The sequence below is a fragment of the Maylandia zebra genome, linkage group LG8, assembly GCF_041146795.1.
Source record: "Maylandia zebra isolate NMK-2024a linkage group LG8, Mzebra_GT3a, whole genome shotgun sequence".
Classification (NCBI taxonomy): domain Eukaryota; kingdom Metazoa; phylum Chordata; class Actinopteri; order Cichliformes; family Cichlidae; genus Maylandia; species Maylandia zebra.
The window spans coordinates 26,294,232-26,306,716 of record NC_135174.1 but is presented as its reverse complement, the minus strand read 5'-3'; the positions used below and the strand labels follow the sequence as shown (position 1 = coordinate 26,306,716).

At 39.3% G+C, this 12,485-nt stretch overlaps 1 protein-coding gene across 1 annotated transcript; it reads right to left on the bottom strand.

Annotated features, from left to right (window-relative positions):
• Positions 1–515: 515 nt before the first annotated feature.
• On the bottom strand, positions 516–11,452 carry cdk5rap3 (CDK5 regulatory subunit associated protein 3). Its single transcript, XM_004565841.5, has 14 exons — positions 11,294–11,452; positions 10,975–11,023; positions 10,690–10,821; positions 9,996–10,096; positions 9,847–9,895; positions 8,148–8,326; positions 7,544–7,680; positions 6,616–6,760; positions 6,287–6,394; positions 5,026–5,107; positions 4,827–4,915; positions 2,133–2,338; positions 901–1,072; positions 516–656 (listed from the first exon to the last, which is right to left on the bottom strand). Exons 1-14 carry the CDS (start codon positions 11,297–11,299, stop codon positions 591–593), a joined length of 1,521 nt encoding a protein of 506 aa, XP_004565898.1. The 5' UTR covers positions 11,300–11,452; the 3' UTR covers positions 516–590.
• Between the last annotated feature and the right edge of the window lie 1,033 nt (positions 11,453–12,485).

Here is a 12,485-nt window from a genome sequence, read left to right as displayed (position 1 = left end):
GTCCAGTTTCCTCAAATTTCTTAAGGTCACACTGCACGCTACGCAGTGTGTTTGTTTTTTGGCCAATAGCTTTTTTAGAATCACCTTGTTGGTGCAAATATACCAGTTTATAACTGCAAATCAGTGTTGTCTTTGGCATTTTTCAAGCATTCCTCTGAAAATGGTTAGGTACAAGGACTGGACTGAAAATGAGTGAAAAAGCAGTCAATGTCCAAAGAAAAACTTCAGAGGTCCACTTTAGAAAAATTTCAAGAAAATCAGGTTTCTTGGAAGCGAAATATAAAGAAATGAGTGGTGGCTCCGGACTCTTGGACAGTAATATATTTTGTTTTAATACAGGGGCATCAAAACTTGAAACCTGCTTAAAATCCAGTTTTATTCCCTGGTTTTAAACCAATCCTAACAATACACAAGTTATTTTTATCACGTTTTAGTATTTTCAACATTGTTTGTTTCTTTATCTCTACAGCAGTTATACAAAAACGCAAAGAACAAAAAAAAAACCCCAACAAAAGTTTACATTAAATATCACTTTTTTAATTTCTGTTGTAGATCATGACAAAATATTTTCAGTGACTGTCTGAAGTTCACTAAATATTAACCCCCATCAGGTTCACAGGCCTGTTGTGGTATCGCTTTGAAATGTCTGCCTCGATCTGTGAAAACAAACATAACAATCATCAGTTACTTCTGAGAACATTGTCGGCGTAACACTTAGAATTTGTACCGTTTCCATGTCACATAGAATATGAATACCTTTATGTGTCTGCTCATATTTAAACAGAGATCTCACAATGACAGTTTTCAGTATTTTCTGCTTCCTGCAGCCTCCTCATTTGACATAGTTAGTAAATTATCCACCGTGCCAACAGAAACAAATACAAAAAAATAATGCTGTACCAGCTTCTGGAGTTCCCGGGTGCATCCTGCCAGCAGGTCAACACGAGGCTCCAGCCTGGACTGCTCCTGCAGGGCTTCCTGCCTCTTCTCTGCCATTGTGGCTCCTTTCAGCACCAGAATGTCAGCCTGCTTCATTTTCTGTCTCAGCATCTCTGACACGCGCTCAACATACCTGAACACGCACATCACATTAAAAATAATGAACAAAAGGTGCAACATTTCTGATGCATACAAAGGGGTTTTTCCACTTTATTTAAAGACTGATGCTCATGATAGAAATGATTTATGTCATTTATACTGAATAAGTGGCTCTGTATTGTAGCGGTTAACTTATTTGCCTAACAAGCAAAAGAGCCCCAGTTTGAGCCCACAAGGAGTCACAGAGGGGTTTGTGTCAGGAAGGGCATCTGGTGTAAAAATCTGCCAAATCAAATATGCAGAGCTACCCGCTGTGAATAAGTGAGCAGCTCAAAGTAGCTTATATTATTTATACAGAATAAAATGTATTGTCAGTGTACTTTACATAAAAAAGGACCTGCTACAAGGCAATTAATTAAGCATTCTATACTTTAATTTCCCTTCTACAGAAGAGAGACAGAATAATAAAAGTTAACTGTCTCTTAAATCACAGCCAGTTATGGTAGAAATGAATCACAGAGCTAATCACACTAACCACAGACATGAATGTCAAGGTAATATCAGGCTTGCAATTGTTTATCTGCAAAGGTTTTTTCTGGGTCTGATTGGAGAAAGGGGATCCTTAAGAGTACAGAAACTCCAGATTTTGTGGCACAAATTCTAACTTTCACTTTCTGAAATAAGCACAGGGATGGGGAACTCCAGGTCTCAACGGCCGGCGTCCTGCAAGGTTTAGATGTGTCCTTGATCCAACACGGGTGATTTAAATGGTTAAACGACCTCCTCAACATGTCTTGAAGTTCTCCAGAGGCCTGGTAATGAACTAATCATTTGATTCAGGTGTGGTGACGCAGGGTGAGATCTAAAACCTGCAGGACACCGGCCCTCAAGGCCTGGAGTTCCCCACCCTTGCTCTAAGCTATAAACTTGTTAAGCTATTATATACAAAAGTCACAATAAAGTGCTAAAAGAGAAGTTTGAAATGATAGTTCTTCATCTTATGTGTGTTATTTTACAACAAGGTTATGTATTCACATTGTTTCCTGAAATAGAGCTCAGTGGTGATCATGCTGATATTCTGGCGACCATCATACCGTGGAGAGGCGTGAATCATGAACAGGTGCTGCATCCGGAGAGAGGTGAGCCTCCCCAGAAGGTCCTGCACCTCAGACAGCATCGCCTGGATGTGTTCGCAGGTTTGGCCTTGGATGACCGAGGGGGCCTGCTGGAACTGGCTCATAGCTACCACATCGCCCTCTTCTCTCATCTCACTCAGACGCTGAGTCAGGAACACCTCCAGCTGCACCAACAAATGAAGCCAGAGTCATGCGTTAGTGACAGAAAACCAAATCTGGCATTCAAACACTTATATATAAATATCACAGTAAAAAATGCAATTGCACCTCAACAGTGGGAGCATTCCTTCAGGTGAAATATTGTTAAACTGAGATCCTAATCTTCTGTTATGTCTGAATGCATAAGACCATATCAGCTAAACATTTATCAGGACCAGATTTTTCTATTTAATCCACGTAAAAGATTATGAAATCACACCATCTGCCTTTATTGCCTCTTTCCTGAATTTCTGCAGTTCTCTCTGTGCAGAGGTCTTCCTTATCGCACCAGCAGCTGTTTAACCATGCAGCAGAGACACTCCTGACTAGTACCAAACACCGAAACCATGACCCAATTCCAATCCTTTTCACTTCATCTGGAGTATAAAGTGGCCGCCTCTGCATTTCACTGTTGCTATGCATTCGTCTTGATTCAGTGCTACAACTAGAAACTGTTTGACCTCAATCTTGGCGTTCTTTTTTCACCATTTTAACTTCATTCTTGCAGCTTTGTTGCCATCTCTTTTGAGCTTATCTAAAACTTTATAATGACATGTAGCCGCTGTGCTCACAAGAACGTCAGGCTGCTTGTTAGTGGTCTCAAAGCCTTCACCTTGATAACACACTGCAGCTACTTTATTCAGCTTTCTTGTTTTCTTTCTTCTTGGTTTACTTCGTCCTGACTGGATTGCTTACCTGCCAACATATGTATGTTTCTACAATCTGAAATAACCTTCTTAAAGGCATTTGAATTACATACACCAGCAATTTTCAGCTGCAGCTGTGTCTTTATTCTTACTTAGCCACTGCTACAGAGAAGAGACACACAAGGAGATTCTTCAAATCTGAAGTTATACTTTGAATACTACATTACACTTTACTGCACTATTATTCATGTTCAGTAGTACCTAAAACATGTGAATTACTGCAACCTGTTTGCAGTGTGCTCTGCCTCCAGACAAAAATCAAATGAGGCAGGCTTCAGACACCCCCTGTACCCACTTAATTAAAAGTACAGATAGATGTGTGCTGCTCTGATGGCCTTGGGAATAAAATGTTTTGATTTGGATTAAATAATAAGTATGGTGCACACAACTACATGGATTGACTGCTAAAAACTGAGTCAACTCTTGAGTTTGGCTGTTAACGCAAACCTTGGACATTTTACCTTTTGTTCCACAACATGAAACACATGTAAATAGCTCACTGGTTAATATATTATGTGTACTAGAGAAGATGCTTACTGGCAAATGGCTAAATAAGACTGCAGATAAGTCGTCATCAAAGTGAATGCAGGAGGTGATGGTGAAGTCATAAGACTATGGCGTACTTTATTTGTAGCCTAATGGCAGAAATACCTTTGGTGGCTACAGTCATGTTTCAGACATCAAGATTTTTCTTGCGTCATCCCAACATTTACAGTCCCTCCTCTCACCCTCCACACTCCCTGCCTTTCCTTCTCTCTCGCTGCCTCCTAACATGCCTTCCCCCTTTCCTCTTCCTTTGCATTCGCCAACAGTAGCAAAGCTTTCACCAGCACTCTGACGAACATTCAGCACTGAAGGTGGTCTTCGTTAACCTGGGCTCTGACTGATCCAGTATGGAAATCTCATTCTTCATGATCCACATGTTTGATTTTGGCCAAGATTTTATGCCAGATGCTCTTTCTGACACAACCCTTCCCATTTATCTGGGCTCGGGACCAGCATTACACATACACTGGCTTGTGGACCCTCGCACAGTTGTGTTCCAACAAAACCTGTAGACGACATAAGCTTTAACCTTCCAGGAACAGGGTGTTCCTAACTTTTTGGGTGGCCAAGAAAAAACCCCAAAAGCATTTCCCCGGCACTTCTATCTGAAACTAAGCAGTTCAATTAGACCTTTTTCCTTAATTTAAATAGATTTAATGGCTTAGTGAGGAGACCTGTGGGACTAAATGATATTTACAAATTTTCATCATCAATAATTTTGTCCAGAACATTTTACAATCATCACACAACCTTAAGTTAAAATACAAATGTTCAACCTAAAAAACTGAGCAACACTTAGCTAGTCACTGAAAGGTCACTCCTTCTATCCTTCAAAATTTTAGTTTTTAAAAACTGCAATAAATATAAACAACAACAAAAGACTAAAACCATACAAATACAAATAAAATAAAAAATTACAAAATGTCCTCCGTGTCAGTCTGTGGAACTGTTACCTTACACGTTTTTGTCTGAAAGTTAAAACTGATGCTGTTAAATGCTTTTCACTATCATTCACTCCAAACACACCAGCAAACCTGGTGTGTTTGGAGTAAAACAAAACGTTTTTAACAACACACTCTCCCTCTAAGCTGCTTAATGCTCCACTTGTGTGTTCTGCCTATAGCTTTATATCATTAGGCTATATACAAATATATGTGGGTCTTCTTGAAGTAATTTGAGATCGAATGACTGTAGTCTTTACCTCCATCAACTCGTCAATGAACCGGCTGCGTGACTGAGGGTTTTCCAGTATAGTTAGAGCATCTTCACCCCTCGCCACTCCCTCAGGGCCTTCAAAATAAAATGAGTCTTTTTTAGCAAATGGACATTTCAGCAGCTGAGCATGTGACAGCTGCAAACATAAAAAGGATTAGAAGGGGGGAAAAAAAAAAGTTTCTCACAGTCTGTGCCCACATCCACAATTTCAATTTCAATGGGAGCTTCTGCGCTGTCACCCCAGTCGATACCGCCTGCCCCGGGGTCCTGATGAGGGAGACGGAGAGAGAATAGTTCAGCCTTTTACCTCCCATTACTCAACTGACTACCTTCTCCCAAAAAGTAATCAACACTGTGGTTTATTACAGCTTTTTCTGCCTGGCATAGCTCTACAGTACTTTTAGACATTTTCACCCAATATATTCTGTAGTTCCGCAATCATGTAACCATATACTTTTACTTTATCCAGCAGTTCTCAAACTTTTTCTGGCATATTCCCTTCAGAACCTGAGAGATTGCACCAAACAGAACAAAATGTATTATCAAGCATTAACAATTATAATGAAAGAACAAAAAAACAAACCAAATTTAATTTGACTTTATTAAAAGTTAACAAAAATGCCATTAAAGCGTTTTTAATATTTTATGGTGCAATGTTTTTGACCATTCATTCATAGCGCCTGTATATTCCAAGCAACTATACAGTAAGATATCTATTTTGACCATTTATCCATTAATCTGAGGTTATGCTTGACTCAATGGCCACTTCCTACACACACTGATGTTGCAACACAATACATCACCACAACATTGTATACGTCACTCACTGCAGTCTCCTGAAATTAATTGTGTCTCTGCAGGGAAAAATATACCTGGTAGTGCGTCACTCAAACAAAAACAAAAAAAGTGTCTTTTATTTTCAATTTTTTTCTAATTTTCTTGAACCCCCCACCCCACTCCCAAACCTCTCTACTGGTTCTGTTCACTTGCAGGACCCTGCACTGATAGACTGTGGAGATGCAATTTTCCACACCATTGGTTGTGCCAAAGAGCTGGAGTTGCATGCCAGCAGTAATGGCACAAATTATGTTGCAAATTGCTGCACATAAGGGGGACAATAGCGAGCAAGCAACTTTGCTTTAGTGGAACCTACACAATGAAAAAAAGTTTTCATTATTATTGTTGTTATTATTTTACCAGGCTTCATTTGTACGATTTACCTTGTAGTTTTAGCCAGTTATTTTTGGCCATTTGTATGTTAACTTGTGACCTATTTGGTGTTAATCAGCTTGCTAACATGTTTTCACACACACTGAATTTCTGCTGCAAAATTCAGGCACTGCAGCTGGTTTAAGATGAGGATGTACCTTTAAAAAAAAAATCACTATATCATATATCATTGTTTTAGAGAAAAGGATGCAACGCAGACGTGTTCAGACGCCCTACCTTGGAGTTCGGCTCCAGGCTGATTCCCCAGTCTATTCCATCCTCGGCTGTGATGCCTGAACTCACACCCAGGGAATCTGATACTTTGCCAAAGTCGCCCCAGTCGATCTAAAACAGATTTTAGAAGACGAAGCAAAAACAGCGGTAAGAAAGGACTCCTGCTGTGAGTGGACATTTGGAATCACTTTGAAACATGCAGGCATTTACTGATAATTTCAATTATGGCCCAGTTTACATAGTGAACTGCATTAAGATAGAATAATGAATGGTTCTTACTAGTTTTAATTATATGAGCACAACAACAAGAATACACATGCAGTAAAACTAACCGTGTCCTCTGTGATGGTATCAGGTGGTGATTCACCCACAACTGGCCTTTCAACAACTGTGGGGACTTTCCCCGTTCTCCACTCATAAAATGTTGCATTCCCTCTTTTTTGGGCAAATGTCAGCATAGGGAGTACTGGCTCAGACCTACAAATGACAACATGTGAGCTCATGTGACCCAGCACAAACATTATCTATGGTTTATGTAGTTAAACAGAACAGAAAGTGTTTCTTTCAAGTTTACTTTCTTAGTTTTTTGTGAACTGCTCTAATGGATATACACCGATGTTTGAGCTGTATCTGCAAAAATATACATTTGAGTGAAACTGCGACAAAACAAAACATAATATTTTAAGTCTGGATGATAAACTGGATTTCAGTTACAACTGAAAATAATTTAGCTTCCAATATTATGAAAACACAAAGTTTTTACACTGAAAGCTGCAGTTGCCCAGTCACAGATGCATTTATAAAGGCCTTTCATGCTTTTTTGGTCCAAGCACACATCAACATGTGGACTGGAAGAGTCAACCACTTTACCTCTGATTAGCAAAGGAGCTGCTTTAACTCATGAGTGAGCCTTTGGACAACCTGGTCTATCTTGAACGAGTTAGGATCATGAAACTTGAAGGATCATTAACAGTTGCCTGCAGCCGGCTTTGTCTTTTTAACTCAGATTGTCTCTCATCCCATCTGTTTTTGGCTCACTCTTCACAGAATGGCCCACCTTTTATAACTCAATTATTAACTTGTTTTCAGTTTGAACGACATTTAAAGTTCAAGGAGATTCCCCGTGAAAAGTTTTTAACCATTTGTTAAGTTTGTAACTAACCAATTTTAAATACTTAAGATTTCAATATTGCCCAAAATAACAGAAATTATGTTTTTTTCCCCCCATAACATGGCATCTCTACTGTATCCCTTACTCACCAGTCACAGACAAAGTTTGTAAAGGCAGCATAAAGTTGTATTTGCTCTTCGAGCCTCGCAGCATCCTTCCCGACTTCGTCAAGAACCGCTGGCAAGTCCTTCACCAGAGCCTGAAGCTCTCGAGGAACATTTTCACCCTGTAAGAAGCAAATAAGTCAATCAAAGGCTCAGAAATCCTCACATAGCACACGATTGTTAAAGCTTTTCCACCAGCTTCCTGTGAAGTTTAGATTTGAGTTTAAAATCTTTGTTCTTACATTCATAAAAATAGCTTTGTCCCCGTTGCTGTCACTGAATTAAATAAGAACTGTTTTTGATTCGAAATATTAAAGTATGTGTCACAGTGAGTTTTATATATTTACTAGGTATGTGTGTTTTTAAAGGGATGTCAAATGCTGTCATTTTTCTGTAAAGCAAATTTACCTTGCCTTTAGGTATAAATAAAGTTACCTTACCTTACCTTACCTATGGCCTTACAGGGTGAGGCCCCCGCCTAAGGTTACTGCTTTCTGTTCACATTCGCATCAATCAGTTAATAAAATGCGTAACTCTGAGTGTTTGTGTCTGAATATTCTCCTAGAGGTGTGCACGTTCTTGCACTTACTGTGATGCCATACTGTTTGCAGGCAGCATAGTAGCGTTCCCTCAAGTCTGCAGCTGAGCTCTGGCACTCCACCTCCCGCCTGCTCAGCTCCTGCTGCAGCTGCTGAGCTTTGGCCAGCTGCCTCCTCAGAGCCGGGCCTTCGTAGCTCACGTTGCGGCTCAGCAAGCTGGCCAACTCCACTGGGACACACAAACACATTTTTTATCATTCAGCACATGCAATTATTTTGTTTCTTCAGCTGGATTTTGTGGTCGATATCCTAAGCTACACAAATGCAGCAGCAAAATTAACACTTATAACCTTCCTGCTTTAAAAGAGGGAGCCTACAGGTATAAGCAAGTTAAATCTTGACTTAAATCAAGACTTCAGGAACTTTAACATATCTTAGACTAAATTTAAGGGCTGGAAAAATACACCAAAAACCACAGACTGTATAACAGATACAGCATAGCTTCAAGATCTGAAACAGCAATGGGAAGTGCTTTAATGCTGCATTCTTTCCATCCAGCAGGGGGCGACTCCTCTACAGCCACCAATTACATACAGTCTATGGTGAAAATACACTCTTTTAAAGTAAAGTTAAAAATAATCACCAAGACAAAATATAAGGTGGTTCATGTTGCTAGATGTCAGTTTTAGCTGCTAATTTAAAGTTTTCTAACCATAGTGAAGTGACTTCTATATTCCTCTACATCAGCTGTATTTGATATTCACGTGTTAGACTTTGTACATCCACGAGGCCCTACTTGGGAAACTTGATCATTAGAAGGTGCACATAGAGCTCTAGAATTCAAAGAAGTTCTCTTGGACTTGCTTCGTGCTGCTATATAAGCAATCTGTACATGGAAAGTTTTACATTTTAGTCCCCAACACCGGATGATTAAACTGTTTTTCTGTTAAGGCAGCAGAGTTGTGAAATTTGTGACCACAGAACATCAGAAAACGCGGTTGAAAGAGTCGCAGTTCTGCAGACAGCAAACTGTGTGAAAATGAACTTTGGTTAACATGGTTGAAATTTATTTGCACTAAAGAATGCTTTTATATTTACTGATCCGGTTCATCTGTCTAAAAACTACAGATGAAAGTGAGCTTTTAGGTCAAATATATGCCTTGTTTATTGTCCCTACAAAATAAACAAGCTAAAAAAAATAAAAATAGACAATATGACATAAAGTGACAACAAACGGTCTCATAAGCACTTTGTGTAAACAAGTAGACTCGTCTTCTTTGCCTTTTCCACCAGTATGTTACAAGGTCAGCATCCAACTGGGCCTAAACCAATTTCCCACCTGGACCCAAGTACAGGGGTCCCTATATTTAAGACATTCTTTTAGGCATAAGCTATAATAATTAGGTTAACCAGATACATTATCTCATTGCTAACTGGTTTAAAGCATATTAAACAGCATGAAAGTCTTAGCTGAACTATAAAGCATTAACACATGTTTGTACACAGTCGCATTTCACGACCTAAATGTTTAAATGGGACAAAAATAGCAGCACTGAGAGATGGAAATTTGCACATTAAGAAGACAAAAAACACTTAAAACTCATCCATACTGTCAGTAAATATGAATTAAAGATATTTTAAGATTTATTTTCAAAGGAGCCAAAGATACGTAGCTGTGTTCACAGGTGTTTTTATACTATAAAGAAGACATATTGATATGTCTTTCCCTTATTTTCCTAACACACTTACCCAAATAGACATTATCTGCTTCATAAAGAGACACAATCTCCTGCCAGTCCTATGAAAACAAAACCACAAGGGAGAAAGTTTTACAGCAGAAAACCCAAATAAAAAAAATCCCCTTAACATGTGACATTGACATGTATGAATCCTCTCACCTTCATCCTCTGTGATGAGTATCTGCCAAAGATGTTCTTGGAGGAAGCCTCAGTTCCCTTCAGGATCTCCACGATCCTCAAGCAGTGAAAGTAGTGAATGTCTGTCAGTGAAAGTAAACAAAGCACAGAAATAGATGAAGATTTAAAAGCAGTGCATATTAACAGCTGCTTAAAATACAATAAACACCAAAGCCATGCTCCTCTGCAACCCCTGCTGGTGTTGCAGTAGCAGTGCAAGAGTCTTTGGGAGTTGCCTGAGGTTAACTGCTAGTTGTCCAAAAGTTATGCAAAAGCATGCCTGAGGTTGGCTTGGGAGGGACAGCACTTATTGCTAAACCCTGTGATGCTCTCCTGACTACCATTATTAGCTTAGATTAGACAGTATTTTAAAATAAGACCATTAAAAAACTCCAATGTTAGTCTCCACTTTGTTGCAGTCATTAGCAGGGTTGTAACACCACCTTAAAATAAGAATAATGATAACAACAAGAAAAAAAAAACATTAATAAAGTTGTGAAGTGGGGTTTAAGCCTGCATTGATGATTATAAAGTAACCCAAAACCTATATCTGGTTGGAAAGGGGAGTCCCTGAGAAGAGTAGAAATGGTGCTAAATAGCCTGCTGGGTCCATAATAGATTCATCTCTCAGAGAAGTGGAAGGATGGGTGGGTGTATTGAGTTGTAGGGGACCTACAAGAGCCGGAGAGGAGCGCCTTGATCTCCTCGTTCTCCGGCATGTCCTGGATGGCAGCATTGATCTTCTCCCTGATCACCTTCACTGCACTTTGCCATTTCAGGTTACAGTGCCTCCGATCCACCAGCCAGTCTGCAACCACACAGAGCAAGTTTACGTCTGTAACATCTGTTTCAGCCAGCAGGCTAAAGGACTACAGGGCTGTATTAGCTGCTTGTAGCTCAGCTGCAGAGGAACACATAGAAAAGCAAGTGCTTGTTTTAAATGTGCGTGTTTTTGTCTTACCTAAAAGTTTGCTGGTCTGTATGTCGATGGGAAGGTTCTGAATGTTCCGCTGAAGGGAGACAGCCAATAGATTTTGTTATTTACACCTTATTTAACTAACGTAAAGGACAATATCACATTAAACCGTTAGGAAGACATTGTGAATAAGTATCTTAAAAAATGTCATAGGACAGACTGTTTTCTTTGCTAACTTAAACTCAGTGTAAAGTGTTCATTTCTCTGTCACTTAAGTGGACTTTTGACTGTGTCAGCTAGCTAGCGTTAGCTCGCAGGCTAGTTTTTAAAGCCAGCTCGGAAAAAAAACTAAATTTAATCTCACCTCCATTATTTCCTTTTCTTTTTAAAAACGTTTCCGACCATTCAAGGCTTCATTATACGATTATATTCCGGTTTATATCCAGGATTATCATCACCATCCGGAGCTTTCCTGTTTATGACACGTTAGAAGAAAGAGAGCCAATAGGAGGAGGCGATGTTGCCATGTCGATAGCTGCATTTGGATTGGTGAATCGTCGTGGCCCCTGATTGGTGCAACTAATGAGACTGTCGCTAGAGGGCGGTAGTGTCACTTTACTTAAGGTCAGTTGTTCCCAAACTAAGAGTAGCCCATGAAAAATGTGGAAGAATACCTGGAAAATGTTGGCCATTTCTTGTTATGGGTCAGTCATTTGTTAAAAAAAAGGTCTCATGATATTTCTTGCACAGTTAAATAAACATAAATGTAGTTTACCTTCAGAAAAGGAAATCTACATCTATCTATCTAGACAGTTATTACCTGCAAGCCTGTTAAAATAAAAACATTTGACACAGTTGTAACAAATGTGCTCCAATTTCTTTAAAAATGTATTAAAATTATTCTGGTTCTGTGTCTACATCTCATTTATATCTCTCTTTATTTGTTTATTTCATGCTTTCCTATATACTTATTACTCTATTATCCAAGCACACTATTGTAAGTATGCTATTTCTTTGCACTTAATGCTTTGCATGTTTAAATTCATGCACAAAATTGAGGGGAAAAGAATCAGAACATTAATCCAAAGTTTTATATCCACAAATAGGAAATTTTGAATTCTAAACTTAAATTTATTGTTTAAAAAAACTTAAAAAAATGAAATTTGTTGAAATGAGACGATGAAATGATGAGAAATGGGCTAGTGGAACAAGAAGCTCAGACGTGGACATGGGATGAGAACATGGCGCTGTTGGAATGCCACTATGCAATTAACCCCAACAGAAAGGGTTAAATGAAGAGGATGTGGGACCTCTGGACTTTTTGATGCCCAACATCTAGACCAACGGTGAAAGAACTAGTAACTCAGTGTTCCAGCATTCGGAAGAAGCAACTGCTATCACAGCTGGAGATTGATGAGGTACAACACAAATGCTACAGCAAGGGGGAGCCAGGATGTCAGGTCAGGAGGGAGATCATCACCCCCACCCGAGATGTGGTACCAAGCCCAACAACTGGTGTGTTGAAGTCATTGAGTGAGACCTCAGCGATTAGTAGA

Excerpts from the sequence above, each read along its gene's own strand:
- cdk5rap3 (XM_004565841.5), bottom strand. Across the intron at positions 10,822-10,974 it reads ACAGACCAGCAAACTTTTAG|ACTGGCTGGTGGATCGGAGG; the intron begins GTAAGACAAAAA and ends GTGTGGTTGCAG. Across the intron at positions 6,761-7,543 it reads ACAAACTTTGTCTGTGACTG|GTCTGAGCCAGTACTCCCTA; the intron begins GTGAGTAAGGGA and ends TGTCATTTGTAG.